The sequence below is a fragment of the Blennius ocellaris genome (assembly GCF_963422515.1).
Source record: "Blennius ocellaris genome assembly, chromosome: 14".
Taxonomy (NCBI): domain Eukaryota; kingdom Metazoa; phylum Chordata; class Actinopteri; order Blenniiformes; family Blenniidae; genus Blennius; species Blennius ocellaris.
Window position 1 is genome coordinate 25,153,894 of NC_137663.1, and position 24,797 is coordinate 25,178,690.

Consider the following 24,797-nt stretch of genomic DNA (forward strand, 5'->3'; position numbering starts at 1 on the left):
GAGAAGTCTGCTGAAGTGTTACGGCGTGTTTCTTCCAGTGCTTTACGTGTTTACAGCCAGAGTGCAGCTCGGAGGCCTGTCAGGTGTTTCGGATTAACTGGTTTCGCTGTTAACTGGTGACCAGCGTCCTTCAGCGTCGGTTGTTGCCGCTCGTAACAGCAAATGTAAAAAAAAATCCGTAGTTGTCCTGGCGAGCGCATTATAATTATATTAACAGTAAAGTTGTCGTTTTTTGGCGCTTTTGCAGATCTCATTTAAACATCTGCTGTCACTTTCAGCAGCGACCGACACAAACGGAAGCCGGTCACCGGTTAACAGGGAAGCCACTTGATCCGTAGCGCAGGCTAGCGAGTTTCCGAGCAGCTGCTAACTTGCAAGTTAGCTCTCTCTCACTTTAAATAGCTAGAAGTGGACTGACAACCCAAACACACCAAAGCCACTTAAACCGCTGCTGTGTGTTTTTTGAGCCCGTCCGTTTTGGTGTGTCCCCTCAAATCCCCCCGCATGTTTAGTTGTGTGCAATGCTAATGCTAACGGTAACTTAAGTTGGCGTCATGACAGCAGGCAGGTGACAGCTCCCTTCACCTCGTGTCGATATAACGCTACAAAAACTGTCTCAAAGAGATGATTTAATCCCATCTGAGCACAAATCCAGCCCTGATTCGATAACAATAGGGCTCTCTTGAGTTTGTTTACAGCAGTTAAAACACATCATTCATTCATTCATTCGCTGGCTGTCATCTCATGAGTTCATCATCCCTTCACACACACACAACAGCGTCCATGACTGCAGCCAGGTCAGATTGAGTATATTCACACACGATTCGTGCTCAGAGCTCAGTAATCTGGATATTCTGGAAAACTGCAGTTTTTTTGAGCCAACACCTGCACACACTCAGGTCCACCTCAGGAATGAACATGTTTATGTCTAATAAGTGATGCAGTGAGTGCAACTTTCTGTTTCTTCTGCATGCAGCAACACGTTTTTTTTTTGTTTTTTTTTAACAAGTATTCAAAGTGTGGGCGTTAATGACTCAGCATTGGCCTGCTCTGTATCCCATCGCCTCCTTTCATATAGTGTTTCAAAGCAGAAATAAAGTGACACTTTTGTTCTCGTAATGTAATGATGACAGATTACTGTGATCGTGTTGCAGGAAATTACAAGATTGAGGATAAATCTTATAATTTTTCAATTAGATCAAATCAATTTGACACATTAAGTTGTAAAACACTCTTTTTGTAGTCGTATAAATCCATTTGGATGGCGTCACGCCATGCTGCTACCTAATAAGCCTTTGTAATAATTCATTCTGCAATTTAGTCAAATTTGTTTTTACATTATTTAGTCATCTTAATCATGTGAAATGCATCCTAAAGAAAAAAAAACCCGGGTGTGATGACCTACCCTCCAAATTTACCAAACAGACTTGCTTTAATTGCAAATGTACGTCTTTTGAGATGTAATTCCTCGAGATTCCATCTACAGACGGATCGTCTTGGATCATTCTGCGTCTTTGATGTCCTTCTTCTTCAGGAACAGTCTTGTTTAATGGGCCGGAATTACAGATGGAAAGCTTGTGACCATCTAATAACTTTGTCACACTTGCTCTTAATCACTTGTGAGACCATTAAAAAAAAAAAAAAAAAAATTCTATAGACTCTATAGAGACTTTGATCTTATAGCCTTTTAATAAGACCTCAGATCTCTGTGGAGTTTCTCATTGGGCAGCACTTTTGTTCTCTGCCTGTGGTCCACATGAGCCCTCTCAGATATGTGCTCTGGTATTTAAAAATTTTTTTTTAAGGAGTTGGGCTAAAGAAAAAGAAAGTATCCAGAAGAACAGTCTGTTTTTGTGTTTGGGAGGCCTCTCTAATCTTATAGGGAATCCCATGACTTAGATTTAGTGTGTGTATAGCTGCAGGAGAGAGAGGGGGGAGAGAGAGAGAGAGAGAGAGAGAGAGAGAGAGGCTTGGTCAGGAGAGAACTTGTGCTGTGGTGACGTCTTTGCCTGAAGCTGGAAGTCGCCAAATAGCATCTCTGTGGGTCTTTTGTTTCATCTACAGACGAAGCAAATGTCTAATTCTGAATCAAAAATGTAAAAAACAAAACAAAATTATCACTCAAAGGTCGCATATTGTGCAAAATTCACTTTATAATGTTCAGAATGTGTCCCTATGGCCTGTGTAAGACAGTCTGTCATCTCTCTCACTTGCTTGCTCCAATTTTCAGTAAATATACGAGTGAACCACTGATTAAACTTCCTTTAGCGTCGATTGTTGCTGCTCGCGACGGCATATATCAAAATAAGACTAACTAAAGGTGCGGCACTTCGAAACGTCATTGTAAATGCTGTTAAACTGCGTTGGTCTGGACGGCTCCAGGTATCTGTCGGGTTTTTAACGTCCGTCTTTAGCAGCAGGAAGTGACGCTAAAGTTAGCAGGGAAACCACTTGATCAAAAACACGATGTTGTTCGACCTCCGTGTGAAAATTCTTGAAAAACGCTCCTAATATGGGAAATCTACAGTCTCTTTTCCTTCACACTGCTGCCATTGTGTCAACGGTCACATGTCGGGTGACGCCGTCTTTCCCCAGGTGTCTCCCTGCCGCTTGGAAGATTCTGCGATAAATCGCCAGCGGCGCTAAAAGCTTTCCCACGTCCCGTCATGTGACGCTCACGACTGACCAGGCCCGCCTCGTTGAGCCGTCACGGCCCGCGGCGTCTCAACTTCTGGAAGCGCTGCTAATTCCAGGCTGTTTATATATAGATTAGACAACGATGACGCCTTATCGATCCCTGCAGGCGTCTCTGTTTTCACTCATTGTGTGTGTGTGTGTGTGTGTGTGTGTGTGTGTGTGTGTGTGTGTGTGTGTGTGTGTGTGTGTGTGTTGCCTCCCTCACTTCCTCTCCCCTCTCTCTCTCCTCTTCCCCGCCAAACAGCGGCGGTTGCGTCACCTCCGGAGCATCGCCGCCAGAAACATCGTCAACAAGAATGGTTCCCCTTTGCTGGACACTTACTTCACCCTCCACCTCTGTTTAGGGGAGCGGATCTCCAGGGGTCAGTGCCAACACACACACACACACACCTACACACACCTACACACACATAGGAAACCTGCTGGATCTTTATTTTCATACGCAGTTCTTTTACATTAATGCAAAGTTGTGTTGGTTGGAGTTCAGCTCCACGTATTGCACATAAAAACTGTTAAAATGCTCCCATCGCTATTTATTTAGTTTCGCCATCATAATGCAACCTTTGACCTCAAATCTGTGTCGAGCCCTGCAGCTGTTGTTGCTGGATTCACGGATGAACTGAGTGATGGGAAGGTTAATTATTAACAGTGATCTTCATTCAACATGATTACAAAGTACAGTATTATCCTCTGATCTTTTACGCAAAATCTCATTAAAAGTGACTAAAATGCACCTGATCTTCGAGAAAAACACTTTTCTGAGGACGTTTGGTCTTTTCAGGCCTTGGAGATGAGGATTAAATATCTTTTGCTCGTCAGTCATGTGATGTTTAAATCTGCATGTGAGGATCTATTGAACACATTTCATGGCTCTTTCAAACTATAAACTGAGAATTCAATAATGGATGTGGCTCCTTGCTGTGTTAGAACTGAGGGGAAGTTTTGATAAGGACAAGAACAGTCATGTGAATTTTAACTGCATTTTGTTGTCGTGACTCAAAGTGAAGTCAAATACTGTATTTGCTATTCGGGGGACATTTTCGACCCTGAAGTTAAGACGTAGTCAGACACTGGCACATATTCATGCACTCACGACTGTTTTTCTTCCCTCTCTTTATAATCTGCGTTGTGCTTTCAGATTTTTACAAGAGTGAAGTCATACGCGACTCGCTGGTGAGTGTTCTTTACCCGCCGCTTCCAGCTCTTCCTGCCGGCCTCCTCGGATGGCTTCAAGATGTTCTCATTACGCACGGAGATTTGTTGCCATGTCTGCGAGGAAAACGGGGGGGAAAAGGAACACAAAACACTTGGTTTTATTAATATGTCCAAGTGCAGCTGTGACGGCTGTGATTAAAATCAAGGGCCGACGATGTCACATTGACCTTTCGCTGGAATTCGCAGGCAGATTTATGTGTGCGGGATCTTTCTACAGATATAGAGGGGCAGAGGAACACGGCGATGTAACTCTTGTGCTTCACGCTGTAGATTCTACCTTAAAGGAATATGTGATAAATACACAAGTATTTGACGTCTCCAGAATAACAGTGGTTCCTTATCTATTAGACCTGTGACTTTATTTATTTGTTTATTTATTTTCCCTCCACACACACTTTTTGACCTGAGAAGCTCACACGTGGTCGTAACGGCTCGATCTGATTGGTCAGAGGCGTTTCCATACAGACAAAGCCCGGAAACGTAATCCATCTGTTTCAGCCACTTGTATATTCTTCTCTGACGCGTCGCTAAACTTCCATCTTAAAAGCTCACTGGCCGTGGCGGAATCAAACCAGGACAGATTCAGCAACTGCACCGTTTTATTTATCAACTCAATTGTTCCCTACTTTGTGTATATTATTACCATTTTAAATGGTATTTCCTTAAATTGTATTTTTTTAAAACAACCTATTCACGCCAAATGTGAACGCTCAAACGTTAAACTTTGAAGTGGATCATTTATTTGCATGGTTTCAAAGTGATGTGAAGATATTTGCTTGCGAAGTCAGTGGGAGAAGAAACGTTGAGCTCAAGAGAAAGAAGAATAGAATGAGGCTTCGTGGAAGCAATGGTCAAAATCAGGGCTGAATGTGTCTTTGAGGGTGAAAAAATTAGTGAATGAAGGTTTGAAACTGCGCTTTACACGTTTCCCTCAACAGTTAGAATTTTTTTTGACTCCCGGTTTACTTTTTCATCGTCTTATTTCTCCGTTGTGTGAATGACTCTGCCGTCCGTTCATTTCGCGACCCGTGTTCAGGATGATGCACAACGGCAGCGGAGGATGTGGAGCCATTAGCAGCCTGGAGAACTGCTGAGCTCAGCGGGTTTCCAGGCCCGTTCAGGCGGCGTAATGCAGCGCGGCAGTCGTGGGTCGAAGCGTCCATGCTGACGTTAGATTTCTAGTAACTCCCGTCTCCTTCCTGCCGGCCTTCCTTTTTTCTCTCTCTCTACTTCCGCTCGAGACTCTCACTCTGCACTTCTGCTTTCTTCTCCATTTCCGTCCATTTCCGTCACCCAAAGAATGTTAGATTATTTCTTTTTTTCCCCCTCCTTTTCTCCTCTCTGACGGGGGGAAATGGCTCCTAATCGAATCACAGAATTGACCCTTCTGCCGCTGCGCCGGAGGACCACTGTTCAGTCTGGGCGTTCCAGGACGGCGTACAAAACAGAGCGAGGGATCAAGCTTCGGGGTTAATCTCGTACAGGATGATTCGATTACAGTGCAGTGGAGAGGGATCACCTTATGAATCTGACACGGGCAGATAGAATCTTTTACATGTGCTCACATGTGGCCATTACTTGTTTTGACGTGAAAAATACCTGCAGATGTTTAAAAAAAAAAAAAAAAAAATCTTCAGCTGTCAAATGAAAATTGAGAATGTCGAGTTATTCCCAAAACATTTTGACTAACACAACTCTCCTCATGTGTCAGAATCCGACCTGGCGCAGCCTGGACTTCGGCATGCTCCCGGACCTGCTGGACACCTCGGTGTCCTGCTTCGTGGTGCGGATCTGGGGCGGACAGGAGGAGCAGTACCAGCTCCTCATCGAGTGGAAGGTTAATCTGGACGGACTCCGATACACGGGGCAGCAGGTCGGCAAACGCACACCGCAACGGGGAATCGTTCATCCATCATAAGTTAGAATAACAATAAGAGAGAGCCTCGAACTGCCATGATGAATTTGGAGTTGACTTTTATTGTTTAAAAAAAAAAAAAAAAGAAGCTCCACATCTGGGATTCGGACCATAATGCACTTCTCTGCGTGCCGATCGAGGCCTGTTTCAAGGGAAAATGTGAAACTTTCATTTTGGGCCCCGACATGTACAGACTTTTATGATAACCGTTAGAGTTTTGAATGGACATTTTGAGTCTTTTTGAAGCAAGGCCTTTAAAGCCCGGCTGCTCGGGTTGTACCAGGACGTCTGGCGCACAAAGCAAAGTCAAAACTTAACGCACCGATCACATGATCCACTGCGGCGACCCGGGAAGAAAGCAGCCAGAGTGTAAATATTAATCTTTCAGGCGTCAGTTACTAAGGTTAGAAAGGTTTAAAAAAAAAAAAAAAGTTTAGAAACTCCTGGCATTGAAATGCAGTCGAGCTTAACGCCACAAACGATTTTTGACTGGAGCGTTTTGTTTTGAACGACCGGTTTGGAGCGTGGCTCTGCTGACTCATCATGGACATCCAGTCCACCTTGAACAGTCAAACAGTTTTTAACTGTTTGCACTACTTTTTAAAATATATTTAAATAAATTTTTTAACTTTTTTACCGGTTGCTAAGCAACGACATTTCGTTGCCAGTTCCCCACTGTGTGATGTACTGTGCAATGACAATAAAGAAAGTCTAAGTTTAAGTCGAACCCCAAACTCACCGCTTTGATGACGGTTTATTCTCTTGGGTACGTTCCTATGGAAGGTTTGTTAAAGCGGTGAATCCCGGGGTCATGGGGTCATGGGTGGCTCACGACTGGTATAATTGATAAAAACCAAAAAAGAAAAAGTTGTCTAATTGAAATCCCATTTTCACGCTCGCCTCTTCTGTCGGATCGTAAAAGAAGGACACGTTATGGAACCCTTCATGGAACATCTGTGACATTCGGACCGCCGCTCTATTAAAGACTTCAGATTTGATGAGCTCAGCTCTTTCTCTTCAGAGAGCACAGTGTTAAAAATAAAAAAAAAGTCGTCTTCCCACATTGAGCCTGTGAGAACAGAGTGAATGAGATCAGTTCCCTCGAAGAAGAGCTCAGTGTTGCTGCCATTCGTTTCATGGCGGAGCTCGTAAACAGATCTCACTCTCTCATGCCTGCCGTCCTTCGTCCGCCCCGTGTCTGTCCCCACAATCAGCCTCCTCGCTCTGTCCACAGATACGATCCAGAAATCCAAATGAGATCATATTTGGACTGAACGACGGCTACTATGCAGCTGACTTTGATCATAAGGTACGGCCTTTTGTCTGTTTCCCGCTGTGCTTAATCGCATCGCCTTCGTTTGGACGGCGGCGCCTCCGCTGGCTCGGCTCTCAAAACATCTTGACATGTGGCCTTTTCAGGATCAGTCGGAGAGGAAGAAGAACAGCCTCCTTCAGGTCGACCAGAGCGCCGTCAGGAACTCCTACAGCGTCTTCTCTCTGCTCAGGTGAGGCACGCCGGGCCTTCCAACAAGGTTTCCACTTCAAATGGGCCGAAATCATTGGGTTTGTTGAAATTATCGGATTGAAATGAGAAAATCCAGCCCGTATTCAGATCATATTAAACTAATTAGGACAAAGCCGCCATGTATTTTTCTCATCTTTAAAAAAATATCATAAATAGCAGTATTTGTGTTTTCCAGTTCTGCCACTAGGTGGCATCGCTGTGGGGAAGTCTCAAGAATACTTGAGACAAAAAGTTGGAGCTTATCTTGAACAACTTTTAAGATAATGTTTGTTTGTTTTTTTTACCCATGTTTAATATATATATATGTCTATTTGTTTTGATAGTATCTTAATTTCTTTTCGTTTTATAGGCGCTCCAGTAGTTCTACTTTTATCTTGTTTCTTGTGTCATGCAGATCTATGTGAGGTTCACATGTTTCTCCTCTTGCTACTCTGGTTTCCTCCCACAGTCCCAAAACATTTGTATTTGTAGCCAATTGGTTGCCCTAAATTTCTTATAGTTGTGAGTGTTGCTGTTGTTCTTTTTCAACAATTTAGAATTTATTTCCAACAGACCCTTCCACCTTTCTTTTTTTGCTCTTTCAAGTTTGGTACGTTGGACAGATGCGTACGTTGTCCAGCAGATGGCGCTGTAGGAAAGCCAAACATTTTCGAGGTTGTCCTCCACCTTAATAATCCCATCTGGGCTGATGAAGCTTATTCCAGCTGACTCTGGGTGGAAGCCGGGAACATCCACCCTGGTCAGGTCAAACATAGAGAGTCAGACACACACACACACACACACACACACACACACACACACACACACACACACACACACACACACACACACACACACACACACACACACACACACACACACACACACACACACACACACTCATATTAACACCAATTATCCTCAAATGCAACACAACCTGCACACAGAAAGCCTAAAGCACTTGTGATTGTGTGATTGCGAAAAGCCTGCAGGAGTCACTGTATTTCTTGTTCTTAAATGCTCAAATCAAACCAATAGTTGTGTGAAGACGCGTCATCATCATCATCAGGTCAGACACAGGAATGTGTGCTGCATTAAAACTCCTCCAGGATGTAAAGACCTGCAGTAAAAGTCTTGCGCCACAGGAAGGAGACAGAGATTCGCCGAGCGAGGCGCTTATTAAAAGGGGGGGGACCCTGGTACAGTAATTAAAAGGGATTCCCGCCGCCTGTTGACAAACACCACCCTGCACTGGTGCATTTATATTTAAACGTGGTCGATTGTTGGCGTCCCGAGGGCTTCCCCGCAGGGAAACCCGCTTTTTAACTGAAGCACGAGGTCCACAGCAAAGTAATTACACCCGTTTTTTTAGTTTTTTTTTTAACCGAATAAATGTACAGTACATGTGGAAAGTTCAGGTTCCACACCTCCAAAGATAGACGGGAATCCTGTGATTAGGATCATTAGAAGAAGTTTCCACTATGATTTTCCTTTTATAACAAACAAACAGGGGGTCATAAATACCCGGAAAAAAAAAAAAAGCCTTCACTCAGAAACTGTCTGAGAACTTCCTCGTCTCGAAATGGGCCACGGTTTGTGTTTTTATATGAAAGGAAACCGTTGCCTCCCCGAGCAGCGTGCAGGAGAGAAAGCCCAGTTTGGATCATAACTTTAATGACCTCTGCTCTCGCTGCTTCTATTATTGCAGCCTCCTTCCACATCCCCTCCGTTGTTTCCTCACCCTGTGGGACTCCGCCGAGTCGAACACGCTTACATTGATTCTCCTGCTCGGCCTGCGGCTCCTCGCCCCTGTCAGGGTGTTTTTTTTTTTTTTTTTTTTTCCCCCTTCCTCTTGTTGGGAGTGCTCATATGCAGATGGTTTATGATGGCGTACTGCAGAGTGATTCATCAGATATTGAACACTCCGGCAGGGATTATCCTCTTACACCCCCGAGGCGCATAAACATGCGTCGTCAGTTTCTGACCCGCAGGACTCCGGGTTCCTTTAAGTGCACGCACGGTTTTCGAAAGTCCTGCACAGATTCAGAGTCGCGTATTTGACACTTCCTCGGCATCTGCTGCCGATGGCGTTCAGCTGCGAGTCAGCATTTTTAAAAGGATAATAGGTACACAATGTGATGTTTTGATGCTTTGGGGTTTTGTTTACATGACAACAAATGCTCTTGTTGAAAACACTCTGTCTCCGTGGTAATCGGGGGGGGGGGGGGGGGGGGGGTAATCCAACTTTTTGAAAACACTCCCAACTCCGTTTCAGTGTTTGTGCCGTCACCGTGGAAACATGAAACTTTTCTGGGACCAAAATGCAAAAATGATGCATTTGATGTCATTTCAAAGATGTTTTGTGATGTCATGATGGTGTATCTATCAAACTCGGCAAGTCTTGCAATGCGGGTTTGTGCCACAAGGTGGTGTATTGAGTCACTCGCAGACGTGACGTAACGATGGCTGAAGCTTTGGGTTACGACACACCGATCTCTTCCACGTAAGACATATTTACCCTCTAATAAGCTGGAGTTACTTAACACAGTCATCCAATGTTGACTGACATAGATTGACTTTTGTTTGTTTTAAAGGGACATTATGTAAAAACAAGCCGTACCTCTGTTGAACAGATAAGTGACCTCGAGGTCCTCAAAGCCCGGCGTTCTGCCAAAATCCACAATTCTGTAGGTCTGGAGTTGTGCTGCTCCGTCAGGTCCTCTGCAGGTGAAGGTCAGCGCTGCAGCCTCGGTGGCTTTTACTGCCAATTGGATGCTCAGATCGGTGTGAATGGGCTTTTTACTCCATGTAGATACAACTGATCACGGAGGTCAGCGGCGTCAAGCACATTCAGTCAGATTTCGTTTTGAATGGTAAAATAGTGCCATAATAAACTTTACATTTTAAAGTTAGCACCACCACCGATATCTCTGCGCTGCACCTTAAAACCTCACGAAGGAGGACGAATCCTGGCGCTTTTCCTCCACCTGTCGAATTCTCCCAAGTGCACGTCTTTTTCCTCCTCCCTTCAAAAATAACGGCACAAAACAGCCACACACGTGTGGTTGGACCTCCAGGCTGTGGGAAAAGGACGAGAGCCTCTCCGCTCAGAAAGCGCCGATCCTGATTAATGGCGGTAATTTGTCAGGCGGTTTCGCAGTCGGCTCTTCCAGCTCACGATGGCAGCGTCCCGCCTGAGCAACGCAACAAGGCTCGCATGAAGAGGCGGCGTACGGATCGTCGGTCAGGAAAACTCCCCCCTCCTCGTTTCGAGGGCGAGCCTCGTCCGACAGAGTCGGCCCGGCGCAAGAAGGGACTAGTTGGGCTTTAACTAGGGCAGGCGGAGGGATCTATAACGTCTTTCTTGGCCTAATGTGTGCTCGTGTGTCAAAACGAAGTGGTGCGTAAGTGGAAATACTTGAGCGGCGTCCCCCTTCGCTCTTCTCGCTCACGGACGCCGGCTCCTCTTTTCTCACGTCAACAATCCCACTGCGGGTCGTCGATATTGAGACGGTGGCCCGTGTGACACATGGCAAACATCACTCAAGGCCCTGAACTTTCACAGTTCACTGCGGCGTCTTAAACTCCTGCAGCCCAAAGGGGAAAGAAACTTTCCTCTCCTCTCTTGTGATCAGAGCCATATGTTGCCTCCGTTTCCTGATTTGCTTCTGCATGCCCCCCCCCACCCCCCTTTTTTTGTGAGAGCAACTATGTACGGTACGTGTCAACAGAAGCAGTGCGGCGGTGACGCCGAAGCTCCATGGGGGGTCGGTCCTCTGTGCTTCCAGGGACTGAGGCGATAAGGCTTTCATCCTCCGCCCCCGGACGCCGCCGCCGCCGCCGCCGCCACACCTCGGGGGGGCAGTTGTGGTTCTGTGGCGATCAGGCTTTGCTTTGGATCGGAGCAGCCGACGGGCCTCAGGCTGTCTCCACCAGCAGCTCTGCGGAAACCAACTGCTTCCTCGGGCTTTAAATTGCTGCGAAGACGCGTATTTGAACTCCCTGGTTGTTATTTCATTCACACCTCCCGACGGTGTGACTTAAAATCAAAGTAGGAAGTTGTGACTACGGACAAAACGGCATGTCCTACTGGCCTCATCCCTCAAGAACTATATTTTCAAAAGCCTAATTTTTCACACCATTTTTTGTTTTTTTTCCCAGCTCCTCTCTCTCACTCCCACTCGTCGCTTCTCTCTTCTCCTGCCTCCAGCTCGCAGCAGCCTCTCTGGTTTATGCCTCGGCAGTGCCGTCTTTTGTTATCTCGGCTTGTAATGTCGGGTTTTGATCCTCCCACCTCTTTAAAAAATTACACCCCGACTGCACACTGCTGTACCCGGCGAGGGCCTCTCTTTGTGCTTCCTGCCGTCCTCAAACGGGAGACGGCAGGCCTTCGCTGATGGCCTTTACACGTTTAATTATCTGGCTGATTACACCGAGCAAATCTAAGTAACCATGACTAACAGTTTGAGATTTCTTTCTTTTTTTTTTTTTTTTGGCTAAGGAGCTTAGAGCCGCTCGTTGGTGTCCGCACTTGAAGATTAATTTATAATTAGCTAAATGCATGACATCCCAGTGACCCCTCCCCCCTCTAATGCCGAGCATATCTTCTCGGGATCTCTTTGGCTTCTTTGTTGTGGTTTTCATGTAAACACGGCTCACGGCAACTCTGCAGATCCCCACAAGCACGCCGTCGCAGTGCAGGCCCACTGAAGAAACTGCACTCCAGTGATCTCACCTTCTGTCCAGCGAGATGGAGACAATGGTGAAGCGATGTGAAACGCAAGCGGTTAAATGTGTTGACATTCTTCGGCAATGAGATATAGACAGAATTTAGCAAGTTTGCTTTTTGTCATTTTTTTTTTCCCCTCCTCCCATTGTGTCGCGTCTTCCCCCCCCCGGCCGAGGTGTGCAGCGGGATTTCGTTCAGGATTATTTGTTTGGACACAGTTGAGCGGCAGCCCTATTTATCTGGGCCTGACGTGAGGTCGCTGTGATCTTTTGTCTTTCGACTCGTTTCCGGTAAGAAGGATTGTCGGAGAAGCCTTGTTTACTAAGCTTGGACGTGAAAATAAAAAAAAAAATGGCGCAAGGCTGATCAGGTAACACGAATGGCCTTGCTTTAAATGTTCTGTTTATTTACTGTCAAGGTCTGGCCTGAAATGACTTCAATTCCATTGCAGTGACTCTGCTCTTTGTTTGTCTGTTCAGTTTTAATGCCACGATCAACCCGAATAAAAACGTTTTGAGTCAGTCTGCTGGACAAACATTGCACGTTCATATTCACTGCCTATAATGAAAAGTGTAGTACGTTTGCTTTTGTTTTAATCTATAAAAAACAGGTAGTTTTCCTGGTATTGATCGGAGGTCGTCGCTGTTTCTTTCTCTTATAGAACTGAACATAATGAAACTATTTCAACCTCTATTAACGTTATGGAGATTCCTTGTTGACACCTATGCATCATTAAAAATGGCCGAGACATTTTTAGAATACTGTTATTTCTGTCTGTTGTTTGCAGATCTTTTAGATTAGTTCTGAATACATTAAACATGTATATTGTATCTTCTAGATCAGGGTGTCAAACATTATAAGGCCTTTGGGCTAAAACCGTCAGAAGAGAGTGTCCACCAAGCAAATTCAACACATTTCTAAGAAAACAGAATTATTTCAAATATATTTATTTAGAATAGCGAACACAACGCAGACCCGAGTTGCGATATCGGAATTACGTTGAGATTCTAGTAATTTTCAGTAGTGATTAAGTTTTGTGAAAATAAAGCCATTTTCATCACGTAAACTTTGCGCCACAAATGTCTCCTTTTATTCAAAGTATTTGTAGTAAACGGCGACACTGAGAATCGGGGAGATTGTTGCACACGTCGAAAAAGAGACTCGACTCTCTCGAGTCGCTGTCACTTTTCTCTCGGAGGGAAAACCGCTTCGCTCTCGAGTGACTTCTTGGGATGCGTCTCTCTCCCGGGCCGTCACCCGAGGCCAAGATGACTCATCTGGATTCGCTGATTCCTTCTCAACCCCCTGATTGCGAACTCGCAGATGCTGGACCACAACCGAGCACCGAAACCACGACAAATATTTATTTCCGGATAATCAGCAAATGTAAATGAAGAGTCGATGAGGAGCCGTCGGCTGGGGAGGTGGCCAGGTCCATGTTGACTTTCAAGGTCGTCGGTTTGCCATTTCCACCCCCCCCGACTTGATTGCAATACTTGATTGTCCCACAAAAAAAAAAAAAAAAACACTTGCCATTTTCTGGATGTGCTTGAGCTCAAAGCGAGCGTTCAAAGAAAAAAAAAAAACCCTCCCCAACAACACGGCCCGTGTTTATCGGAGGATCTGGAAACTTTGAGCCGACACCCCTGCAGAACCCAGCGCCACGTCGAAGGAGTGCGAGTGTTTATTGTTTGTCTGATGTTTATCGGGATGAGGGCTTGAGTGCACAGCCTCAGCCATAACTTCCTGCAGACCCGTGGTCGGGGTCCTTCAGCCGCTCGCGCCTCGTTCAGGGAAAGTTTGTTGAGGTTCGCCAGATCTTCTTGTAATGAAGTGGGCGTGTGACGGGTGTGATGGGCAGCCAGCCGCTGTGGCGTAATAAGAGGGCAGACATGCGTGAAAAGGAGAGGGGAGATAACTTTTCTCACCTGGGAGGAGGGGGAGGGGAGGATATCAGATTCTCCCATCGCAATCACCTAAACAGATGAAGCTGTCAAAACACATTTGCCCTGATGTTCCCAGAGAAGAATCTCCAGCTGCCATCGCCGTCACCTCGAGACGGATTACCCAACCAAGGCACCAAACATTTCATTTTCTTCAAGACCTCTTCTCAACGCAGTTTTTTTTTCCTTTCTCTTTCTTGAGGGGGGCAGTAATATCCAGAGGTGGCTGTGTGAGTTTCATAACAAAAAAATCCCCCCCGGAGGATTTGTAAAATGACCTCGCCAAGCTGCAAGCCCGTTTTTTTTTTTTTTTTAAAGAGTCTCTTACATTAAACCCACTCAAGAGGCAATTTCTTGGGAGATTCAAAGCAAGTACATACCTAAAGAAAACCCCATTCACATCACCCTTATGACCCAAACCATAATCCCCTCACTCTGTCCGCTATAATCACCGTCTCCTATTTCTGTTCGCTGCGTATGAACTCCGTTTGAAGTCGTCCGCTTGTTGTATCGCCGTCCAGCGAGCCGCTGTTGGCACCTACAAAAGAAACCAAGCTAAGGGCAGCTGCGTGTGATATTTTTAGTTTTTAATACCGACGCGTTAAAGTGGCGTACTTTATCTCTCTTAATGCGCTCAAATCTGCCACAGCATGATTCTTCTCTGCCAAAAAAAAAACAAAAAACCTGGAGAATTTCACAACAAGAGGAAGGAATTTAAAGTGCGTGACGCCCGGGGCTAGGAAAAGAAAGCAAATTCTTTTTTTTGTCTTAATTGTGGTATTTTCATCAGGTTATCTCACCACAACAAAGAAAAACATAAAAGTTAATGCGTCATGATTTAACCGGTCCAGTTACTCGAGATAAACCAGTTCTGCACGTCGTCCCTGAACTATAAAGTGTTTGACACGTTTGCTTTCTCGTCTTTTTGTGCACCTATGTTTGCTTTCTACCCATCGGAATTTTGAAGAAACCCTCGTCTTTGGCTTTCATTAAGGCCTTTTAACTGGTTTCCTTTTCTGTCTGGGAATCATGACTTTTTAAATAGTCTTCTAAATAAAGCTTGATCTCATGGAGCTTCAGTCGGATTATGAGACAATAATGATTTGCATTTAAAAAAAAAAAAAAGTTAATCCTTCCTATTTAAAAAGTATATTTTCCGGAATGTTCTCAATATTGGTTTCATCCTGTGTATAATTTCACAACCTGTCAGTAGCTTTTATGTTTTATGAGACTTAAAGTTCTAGTGAAATGTAAAACACTACTTTGCAAAAAACGATAGTTGGGGTACTACTGATAAAGTTCCTCCGACTCTGCCCCACCACTGTTGTCGCGTAACAAAGTTATTTGAATTTTGAATCTCCAGCCGAGGAAGTCGGGGGAATCCTTCTTCGTGAGCGTGACGTCAAGAGTTGTGCAGATCTCGATCTGTTGTGTTTATATCGGCTTGTTTCCCTCTTAAATATCCAAGTTTTTGGAGCCTGGAAGAGACTGAGAGAGGAGAAAAGGAGCACGGGCGGCGGGAGCGGCTAGCCGTTAGCTCGCGCAGCTAGTGGCTAGCCGCTTCGACATGATCCAGGAAGCCGGTCGTTCTGCCAAAAGTCAGGAGCCTCAAAGCCTCAAAGGTGAAAAGTGGCGGCTGCTGAGGCGAGGAGACGAGGACGAATGGAGGACGAAGCGTCTTCTGCTTCCTCAAACATGTTCCAGACGGGGTCATCGATGGCAGAACCACCTTCTGTGTCTTCTTCATCAATAACTGGGTTTGAAATGACGACGATGATGAAATATGGTTAAATTCAGCCTCTTCGTCATCAAAACTCTGATCCTCCATAATGTAAACACAACTTGGGCGTGTGCACAACTCGTGATGTCACTCTATTATTGTCAGAAGCTCCGCCCAGCAGCGGAAATAGCGGTGTTTATCGGCTATTTTCTCGCTGATTGCCGTGTTTTAACATTTTACCCTTCGGCCAGTTAACATAAAAAAATGTCCCTAGAAGCGACAGCCAGAGTGTTTTGGAGGTCGAATTTTCATTTCACTAGGACTTTAAGACTTTAAGGTTTTGGCAGTGAAAGTCTGGACAGGTTAACCAGCAGGTCAACAGAAGCACGGTGGTTGTAACCATTACCTGTAATCCTGCTTTTAATCACAGTTTCAACACTGAGTCACTTTTGTGATCCGGAGTGTTCGCGGGAATCTGGACGGCTGTTGATGTGCTCTCCTCTTCCTCCTCCTCCTCTTCCTCCTGCAGGCTTCACACGGCCCAGCGAGCCATCAAACAGACCCAGGTGACCGTGCAGAAGATCGGGAAGGAGATCGAGGAGAAGCTGCGGACGACGGCGGCGTGCACGGAGCGGGTGAGCGCCGGGGAAATGCCGACCTGTCGGCGGCGGCAGCGTTTCAGCTTTTGATGCAGGGTTTAAAAAAAAAAAAAAAAAAAGACCAAAGTATGAGCATTTGGAAAAACAAAACAAACAACTGAATTCGTAAATCTGACGTGATCTCACATGGTTGACGGACACGGCCGTGCAGTAAATGCTGCGATGAGGCTTTTTGAGACGTCGCCACAGCCTTCAGGCGGCTTCCGAACCCGTTTTCACGGCTCAGCGGAGCCGCGAAAAGTGGAGAAAGCACGATATCTCACCCCCTTCAGGCGATAACGTGAACCCGAAAGCCCCTGTTTATGTTTCTACCTCCTGTCACATCCTCCGCCGGGATCCCACACCAAAGCTCCAAAAGCATATTTAACATTTTTTGGGGGGTATTGGCAGCCGCGCAGCTGTGAAAACCAAGCCGATCCCCAGTTTGACATGGTGTTTATGGTAAACATTCACTTCTGAAGCCTCCTCTGCTCGTATGAAAGGCCGGAGGCAGTGAGACACACACACACACACACACACACGCACACACACACACAGGTGGATTTGCCTCTCGTACGTCTTGAGAAAACAGCCTTTTTTGACATATTTGGACATTTTTAGCTTCGGCTATTTCCTCTCAGATTCACTAAATTTCTTGCGACAAACTGCAAAAAAGAAACCGGATAATTTATCCGCGAACAATAATAATAATTTATCCTTCCACGTCCACGTCGGTGAATAAGAATCCAGAAACTCCGACGTCTCCTGGACTAGTTTGTTTGAATGAAATGTACTGTATTTCTTATAATCTCCACTTCTTTTTTTTTTTTTTTTTTTAATCCCTCGCCTGGGTCAGAGACCACCTCAGCCTTTCTTTTGAAGGCTTTAAAGAGGCTCTTTGGATCTTGATGTGAACAGCAGAGCTGAAATAAGAGATTTGAACCTTTAGCCTCGTTTCCACTGCGCAGCATGTCGCCGGTACGGTAAATTACAGGTTTTCAAGTGTTTCCACTCACGAAAAATCGTGGACATTACTGAAAGTACCGTATCCAACCGTTACTATTGTTCATAAAACCCCTCCAATAAGGTACCGAGCGCATTAGTTCGGGCTCCATATCGACTCTCCCGATGTTGTTCACGTACGCCACTTTGTGCACACTGGCTGTTTTGTTAACTCAATTTATTGACATATTGGCGCACGACTCTTCACCCCGGTCATCTAATATTCGGTAACACTTTATAATAACTATCCGTTATAAATAGTTAATAAACCATTAATAGCCATTAGTTAATGAGTTATACATTGCTTGTTGAATATTTGCTAACAGTTTATTAAGGATTTATGACTGTGCCTTATAGATTGGTAATAATTTACAAGCATTTAGTTAACAATTTATAAATTACATGTTAACTGTATGTTAATGATTTATAACATTACCTTAGAAATTAGTAATAGATCATGAATAAGCATTAGGAAACTACTTACTAATGACTTGTTAAGTATCAGTTAATACTTTATATACATTATCAGCAAGTATTCAACAAGCAATGTATAACTCATTAACTAATGGCTTATTAACTACTTATAAAGGATAGTTATTATAAAGTGTTACCTAGTATTCTAATGCGTCATTGTGTTTAACCAGCAGATTCTTGCTGCTCCTCAATCAGTGACACTTTAAACATCGTGATTTCATGCTTAGTGGTCAAAATCTGTCAAAAAGGCCTTTTTTTGTGTGAAATGTTGTTATACCTCTAAGTGGACAGCTGCAACATTTTTGTGTCTGCTTAAAGTGTTTAAAAAAAAAAGGTTTTGAGTGGCTCTTCTCGTCGTCCACCTCAGACAGATGTTACAGCTGTTGCTTTTTGTCTTCGTTCGGCTCCTCGGACCTTCGCCCAGCCTCTCAAAGCAGCTCTTTCGTCTTCCCACAACATTGAGACTTCTTTTTCTCTTTCATCCCAACAAAGGGATCCCTTTGGAAAAACTCCGCCCTGATTTTCATTTTTTTTTTTCCCTTTCATCTTCTCCCCCTCAGCAAAACTTTGCTTGAAAATCCTGTTTCAGAGGCTGAGACCTGCTAATAAATCACATAATCCCGGCCCTCTACCTTTCCTTTCTGTACGAGTGGCAGTGAGTGGAGCATTGTGTGGCTCTTCTGAGGGTTGAGGGTCCCCCCCCCCCCCTCTTTGGAGAGCTCTGTGCTTTTCCTTCTGTGATGTCATGGTGAGCCGGGATCAAAGGGGGACGGAGCGGAGGCCACCAACCCCGGCCGCATGGCCCTTTCACCCTCTCACCCTCTCACCCACACTCTTGCCATTAATCTGCTGGGTTATAACATGACCCCCCCCCCCCCCCCCCCCACCTCCTCCTCCACACTCCTGCTTATTTACTCAGCTGACTCACTGCTGTTTGATGTTCAGTAGGAGTCAGACGGACCCCGCTGGTGGGCTACAGTCTCTCTGTTACACACACACACACACACACACACACACACACACACACACACACACACACACACACACACACACACACACACACACACACACACACACACACACACACACACACACACACACACACACACACACACACACACACACGGCTGTGACCCACTTGTCAACTCTGCCGCTGAGTGAAAGTGTGTGAGGCTGCCGGTTCGTGCCAAAGACCTGCGAGCATCAGGGTAGCGACACATCGGGAGAGATGGAGGCGCTATCAGTTGCCCCCCCCTCTCCCCCTCACCCCCCCCCCCCCCCCCCCCCCCCCCCCCAGGCAAAGCCCCCAGAAAACCCTTCCCAGAGGAGGCCTATCTGTGCTTCCTCTCATCCAGGGCTGCGATGATCGCTATCTGGGCGCATGTGTGTGTGAGATGCCGCAGTCCCCCAGACGAGGGGATGGAAAACCAAAAAAAAACAAGCTTCCAGCCTCTGTTATCCCGCCAGCAAGTTCACCGCCCCCGTCCAATCTCCGTTATCCATCTCGCTCTGCGCCGCCGCCGCATGTTTCAGCCTCGCAACTCGTGTTCTGCATCCCCCCGTCGTCGCGCACGCGGCCCCTAAATCTGCCTTTGCGTGTTTTGAAGTCGCCCTATCTGCTCTTGTTTACCGCCAATCTCTCCACTCCATCGACTCTGTGCCGCACACACGTCGTCTCGTCTTTGAATCGCCGCTGCTGGTTCTCATTAGGCGTCGGTGCGTGGCGTGCTCCCCCCCCCCCCCCTCCAGCTGCCAGATAGAGACGTGAACTCTGGGTCGGGGTGGGGGTGGGGGGGCACGGCACCCCACGGAGAGGGAAGGCTACATGTTGACTAATGACCGGCAGTCTGATTTCTGCTCAGGGAGGCAAAGACAGACACTCACTCTGATTTCCAATATGCCTGCCTGTTTCTGTGTGTCGCTTTTAATCTTCCCCCCCCCCCCCCCCCCCCGTTACTCGTCAAGGTTTCACCGGAGTGAAAAGTGACTGAGCACCTTTCATCCAAAGTCCACGTCGTCATCTGGAGTGGAAGTTTCCCCAGCCGGCGCGCAGATCGGCGGCTTCCTCCGCTGCCACTCAAAAGCACATTCTTCTCGACGATAACGTCGCCGTCTGCATCAGTTTAGAAACACCTTGTGTCGACACCTGCCTGACGAGACGTCTGCTCAGGTTGAAGCTGCTGCTGCTGCTGCATGACGTTACTTCAGTCGCTTTGTAACTGAAGAAAAAGTATTTAAGTATTTAATTTGGTTTCGGGAACTCTCAAAACAGCGGCACACACAAATTAAGGAAAAACATCCAACTGGAAATGACGCGGCAGTTGCATAATATTTTAACAGCTTTTGGATTTGTTCATTATCCAACGTCCTGTCACTTTAAGTGTTGTGAATCGTCGCCACATGAGCCTTCAGACATTGTTTTGAGAACATCAGCTGTGGCAAACTTATGGATGCAGGAAGAGAGTACTGCTCTCAAACACATGACCATCTCTACCCGATCACGTTTGTTGTCGTTTTGTCGGTTTTAGAGTCGTCTGGTAGGATTTCTGGGCACCTGTCACAAAGTGCAAGTGGCTGAATATGTCCTCTTCTCATCCTCCCGCTCCGGTTTCCCCCCCCCCTTGTGTTTCGTGCATCTAGAAGAAGGAGCGGGAGTGCATGCAGCTGCGCATCGCCGTGCTGCGGAGCGAGCTGCAGCGGCAGAGGAAGGCGCTGGGCAGGGAGATGGACCTGCGGCAGAAGGAGAGGGCGCAGCTGCAGAGGAAAGGTAAACGGGCAAACAGTGCATTTTGAAAAAGTATCGTATCGTACCGTATGTGAGTTTTTTCCCCCCCATCTAATAATATTGTTGATTTCAGTGTGAGTGATGATGTCATGTCAGTTCTTTTCCATCATATAGACTCAACAGGTCCACTTATAGTCCAGATAAGTCAAAGTACATTCTGAAAACCTTTCACGGTTATTGAACCACCTTTTTGCAAAACATAATATGAACAGTGTGACGTATTTGAAGAAAAATTTGTGATAATTTCAACGATTCTCCACATCGTTCATCATTTCCACGTGTGTATTGCAGCTTACAGTCACAGTGGATCTATGATCGGTTCCCCTCGGAATATTTTATTTCTCATTTTCGTCTAACTTTATGATTAAAACACCTGGTAAAGATCAAGGAATTATGTTGCCTTTGCAAACATGTCCACATGTCGAGAAAATAAAAGCTGAACCGACTCTCCACACCCGACGAGCTTAAGTTATCCCTCTGCCTCGTAAATGTAGAAAATGTATACATAAAAAAAAAAAAATGCATAAAAGTTTTGGCTGAACATGAGCAACAGAGCTCTACGTTCGCCATCTTAAGATATTTCCATAGTAAGTGTTCATTTTCAAAGAACTGTATTCGTCATGGTGAAAAAGCACTGGAGCATTTTATATGTTTACAGTTTAATTTGCTCCTGAATCTTGGAATTTACCAGCGGGTTGGATTGGACCCCCTGGGGCCCGGTTCATTATGTATTTTTACAGTTCACCCTCAAAAACATGAAGTGTAATATAAGTGCCTTTATTTTATTTTCTTTTTTCAAAGCTTCATAAATAATATACTTTGGTTACTTGGGGTAAGAAATTTTCAGGAAAAAACACAATAAAAACGTCATTTATTCTGGTATTTAATACAACTGTAGTGCATTACATGTTTAGTTATTCAATCTCTTGCTTTATCATGAACTTTTCAACTTTTATTTATGAGACTGTAAGTCTCATCACTGCATAATCTCGTTAAGTTTCCCCATGAATGGTCTCGATTATTCAGAGTATATAAATATTGCAGTAAAAGGGACTTGAACGTGTGCAGTACATGAGGATTGCGCAATAATCAGTGGTTTCAGGTATGCAGCCGTACGACTCAACACTTTGTGGTCTGATCCTGTTTAATGGCTCGAACTAAGAAGAGCAAATCGGTGAGGAGAGGAATGAGAACCTCGCGGCGGTTAGTGTTGCGTAACGATCGCGTGAAACGATGGGACTGTATCTAGTAGTGGCGCTCGCGTCAAAACACTTGATTACAGTGGCAACAGAATTAAAAGAGAACCAGTTCGATTTGCCGTTTGGGGCGAAAATCTTACTTTGAAAGGCAAATAGCAGACTTCCTGTCGGAGTTAGGTCAAAAGTTAGAGCGCGTGAGTTGTAGATCTCGACGAGACGAACAAATGGACGTTTGTTTGATCTCTGTACGACACTCCTACGGGCCGTGGTGGGCGATTTAGTGTACCTAGGTGGCGCTAGTGAGCAAATTACACACTCTGGGGTTTTTTTATTTGTTCATTTTATGAAATTTTTCGCCACTTCTGACGATCCTGCCAAATTTGGCCAGTTTTTGAGCGTGTTTAGGGGGTCAAATTAGAGCTCAAAGAGGCGTCAGGAGTCCTGAGAAAGAATAATAATAATAATAATAAGAAGAAACATTCGAAAAACAATTAGAACTTCGCCAGTAGGTCGTGGCCACGCCCCCCGGCACTGTCGACGAATTACAAAAGCGACCTGCCGTTGGCGAGGTCCCTAATTATTCTTTAATAATTCGTCTTTATGGAGCGTGCAGCTCCACACGATTCCGTTTGACGGCCAGCAGCACGTTTTCCACTGCCATTAACAGTGCTCCTTTGTAACGTCCGTCATATTGCAGCTCATTTGTGTCTTTCTGCAGCCCGGTCAGGTGCCCCGCCCCGCCCCGCCCCGCCCGGGAAGGACGGCCTTCTCTAATATCGCACCGTTTCCCTTCCCAACGTGTCGCCTTTTTTTTTCCTAGAAGAGCTCGTTACACGGCTAATGGATTTCACACGTATCGCACGCCGTGGATTTGGTTATTGGAGCTACGTGTTGATAATTTGTCTTCCTTCTGCGACACGCATCGTTTGTCACTGCCGCATGTGTTTTTAATGCCGGGGAAGTCCACTTTTGAACACCTCGGCTTAATTGCAGGGCGACTGCAGCAGGTAGCATGGAGACTGTGAGACACACACACACGCACACGCACACACAGATGTTGCCATTCCCATGATTTTCGCAGCCTATGCTTGGTTGCTGCTACTTTTGTTATGCAAAATCAAATTAAAATGCAGGATTAGTAAACATTAACTGGCTTGAAGCCGTAGGTGTTCTTCGTTGTTTAAATTTTAAGCTTCCATGTCTCTGAAGTCGACATGTTGTTGTTTTCATGGATATGTAACTTCTTTTTGTCTCGTGTTTTTCATTCTGTGTGGACGATTCCATGTTTGAATGTTACTTTATATCCAAATAACTTCCAGTAATAAGACAAATTTAATCAAATGTCTCAAGTTGCAGTACAGCAAACCCACAAAAATACTTTCTTTCTACCCTATCGGCACCGACGTGATTCATTTAATTATCCTCTCCAATTTATTGAAAACCAACAAAGAGTCACTTGTGTTGAACTCGTGACTGATATTAATTTGTGGATTCCAGGGGCTTGGCAGTGGTGGAGTTTATTAGAGAATAAATGCGAAGAGAAAAAAACAGGATGCATAAAAAGAGAGCGATGCGGCGAGCTGTTTTCTCTCTGGAACCGCTGAACCATGGGAGACTTCGCTTTTCACTGCTGAAGGACAAAAGAGGCAACAAGCATCGGAGACGCACCAGAAACTGAATCTGAAATTCTCTCCTGTGGACCAGAAAAGTGAAACTTACAGCTTCACATCAGGTTTTTTTTAAAATTTTTAATAGGTCATCGAAAAAGTCCAGTTGAAACTTTGGCCCGATATTCAACGGAAGCTTAAGTGTCCCTGCAAACTTGAATGAATGAATGAATGGTTTATTTCGGTTTCAGTATAAGTGCAGTTGATGAATTCTTGTGCATTCAGTTCCTGGTACAAGTTCACACACCTGTGATTTTTTTTTTTCCCCACACTGTTTCCACAATATACTTGCAACCCAAATGGGTATAGGCTTGAAGCCAAGGCTTATTCTAGCCTTTCCCTTAAAAACCCGTGCGGTTACCCCAGACACCAGTGATACAAAAAATATATTCAAATTTTAAAAAAGCAACTGGAGAAAAATAAATAAATAAACATAGCAGTCGTAATACGGGAGAAAAAATGAAAATGGAACATAACAGAAGTAATACATGAGCAAAACCCAACCAAACAAAACAGAAGCAACAGAAATTATTGTTCTTTATAACCATTAATTATTTTTCTTTTTACTGTTTTTTTTTAAGCAGAACGGTGATTTGCACAGTTTTAAGTTGTCACTGTCGCACAAAAGAAACACATCTGTATTTAACGTTGGTTCTCACACCTCTTAAGTCGTAGTTGTTTTCTCTTAATTTAAAACAATTTTGAATAGCTGTGGGAAGACTTTTATTCTTTATTCGAAATAGGAAAAAGCTGAAGTCGCTTGTAAAATTAGAACTTGAAGGCGTCAGAACGGAAGAGTGTTAGAAACCAGTAAGAAGAACAGACAAATAGTTATTAAACTTCTTTTTTTGTCTGTTAATTGAAACAGAACTGGTTCAGTCTGAATCAACCCCAACATGTTTTGAAGTCCGGACGCCTTTTTAGATCACACCCTTTTCTTTGTGAATCTTTTGTCGAACAAAAATTAAACGTAGCGAACTTTTAGAAGACGATTTTTTTAAAAAGTGCTTTCCGGCGGGGTCGACATCGTCTCGCTGTTTGACAACAAGTCGAAGCACATCGACGAGATTGTGACGGTTATTTCACACACGGGGAGGCGTAATAAAAGAGCACTAAGAGGTTCTCCGGCACGACGTCTCCTTTGTGCTGCGATTCCAGAAAGAAAATGTCGGTTAATCCAGCACCTCTTTACCTGTCGCCACCTCGCCGCTCTTTCACGGCCTCTTTCCACACCGGACAGGTGCTTATTAGGAAACAGAAGAGCAGAATTCCTGCACAGCCCAGTGTGAAAGGGAAAAGGTACTTTAGG

At 45.0% G+C, this 24,797-nt stretch overlaps 1 protein-coding gene across 1 annotated transcript in view; it reads left to right on the forward strand.

Annotated features, from left to right (window-relative positions):
- Positions 1-24,797, forward strand: part of uvrag (UV radiation resistance associated gene) — a gene marked incomplete at its 3' end in the record, with an annotated part of 103,263 nt that overhangs the window by 220 nt on the left and 78,246 nt on the right. Inside the window, 7 exon segments of the mRNA XM_080508681.1 lie at positions 2,942-3,059; positions 3,836-3,870; positions 5,624-5,785; positions 7,062-7,136; positions 7,247-7,332; positions 16,253-16,358; positions 20,478-20,604. Of these exon segments, the coding sequence (XP_080364807.1) occupies positions 2,942-3,059; positions 3,836-3,870; positions 5,624-5,785; positions 7,062-7,136; positions 7,247-7,332; positions 16,253-16,358; positions 20,478-20,604 (709 nt within the window).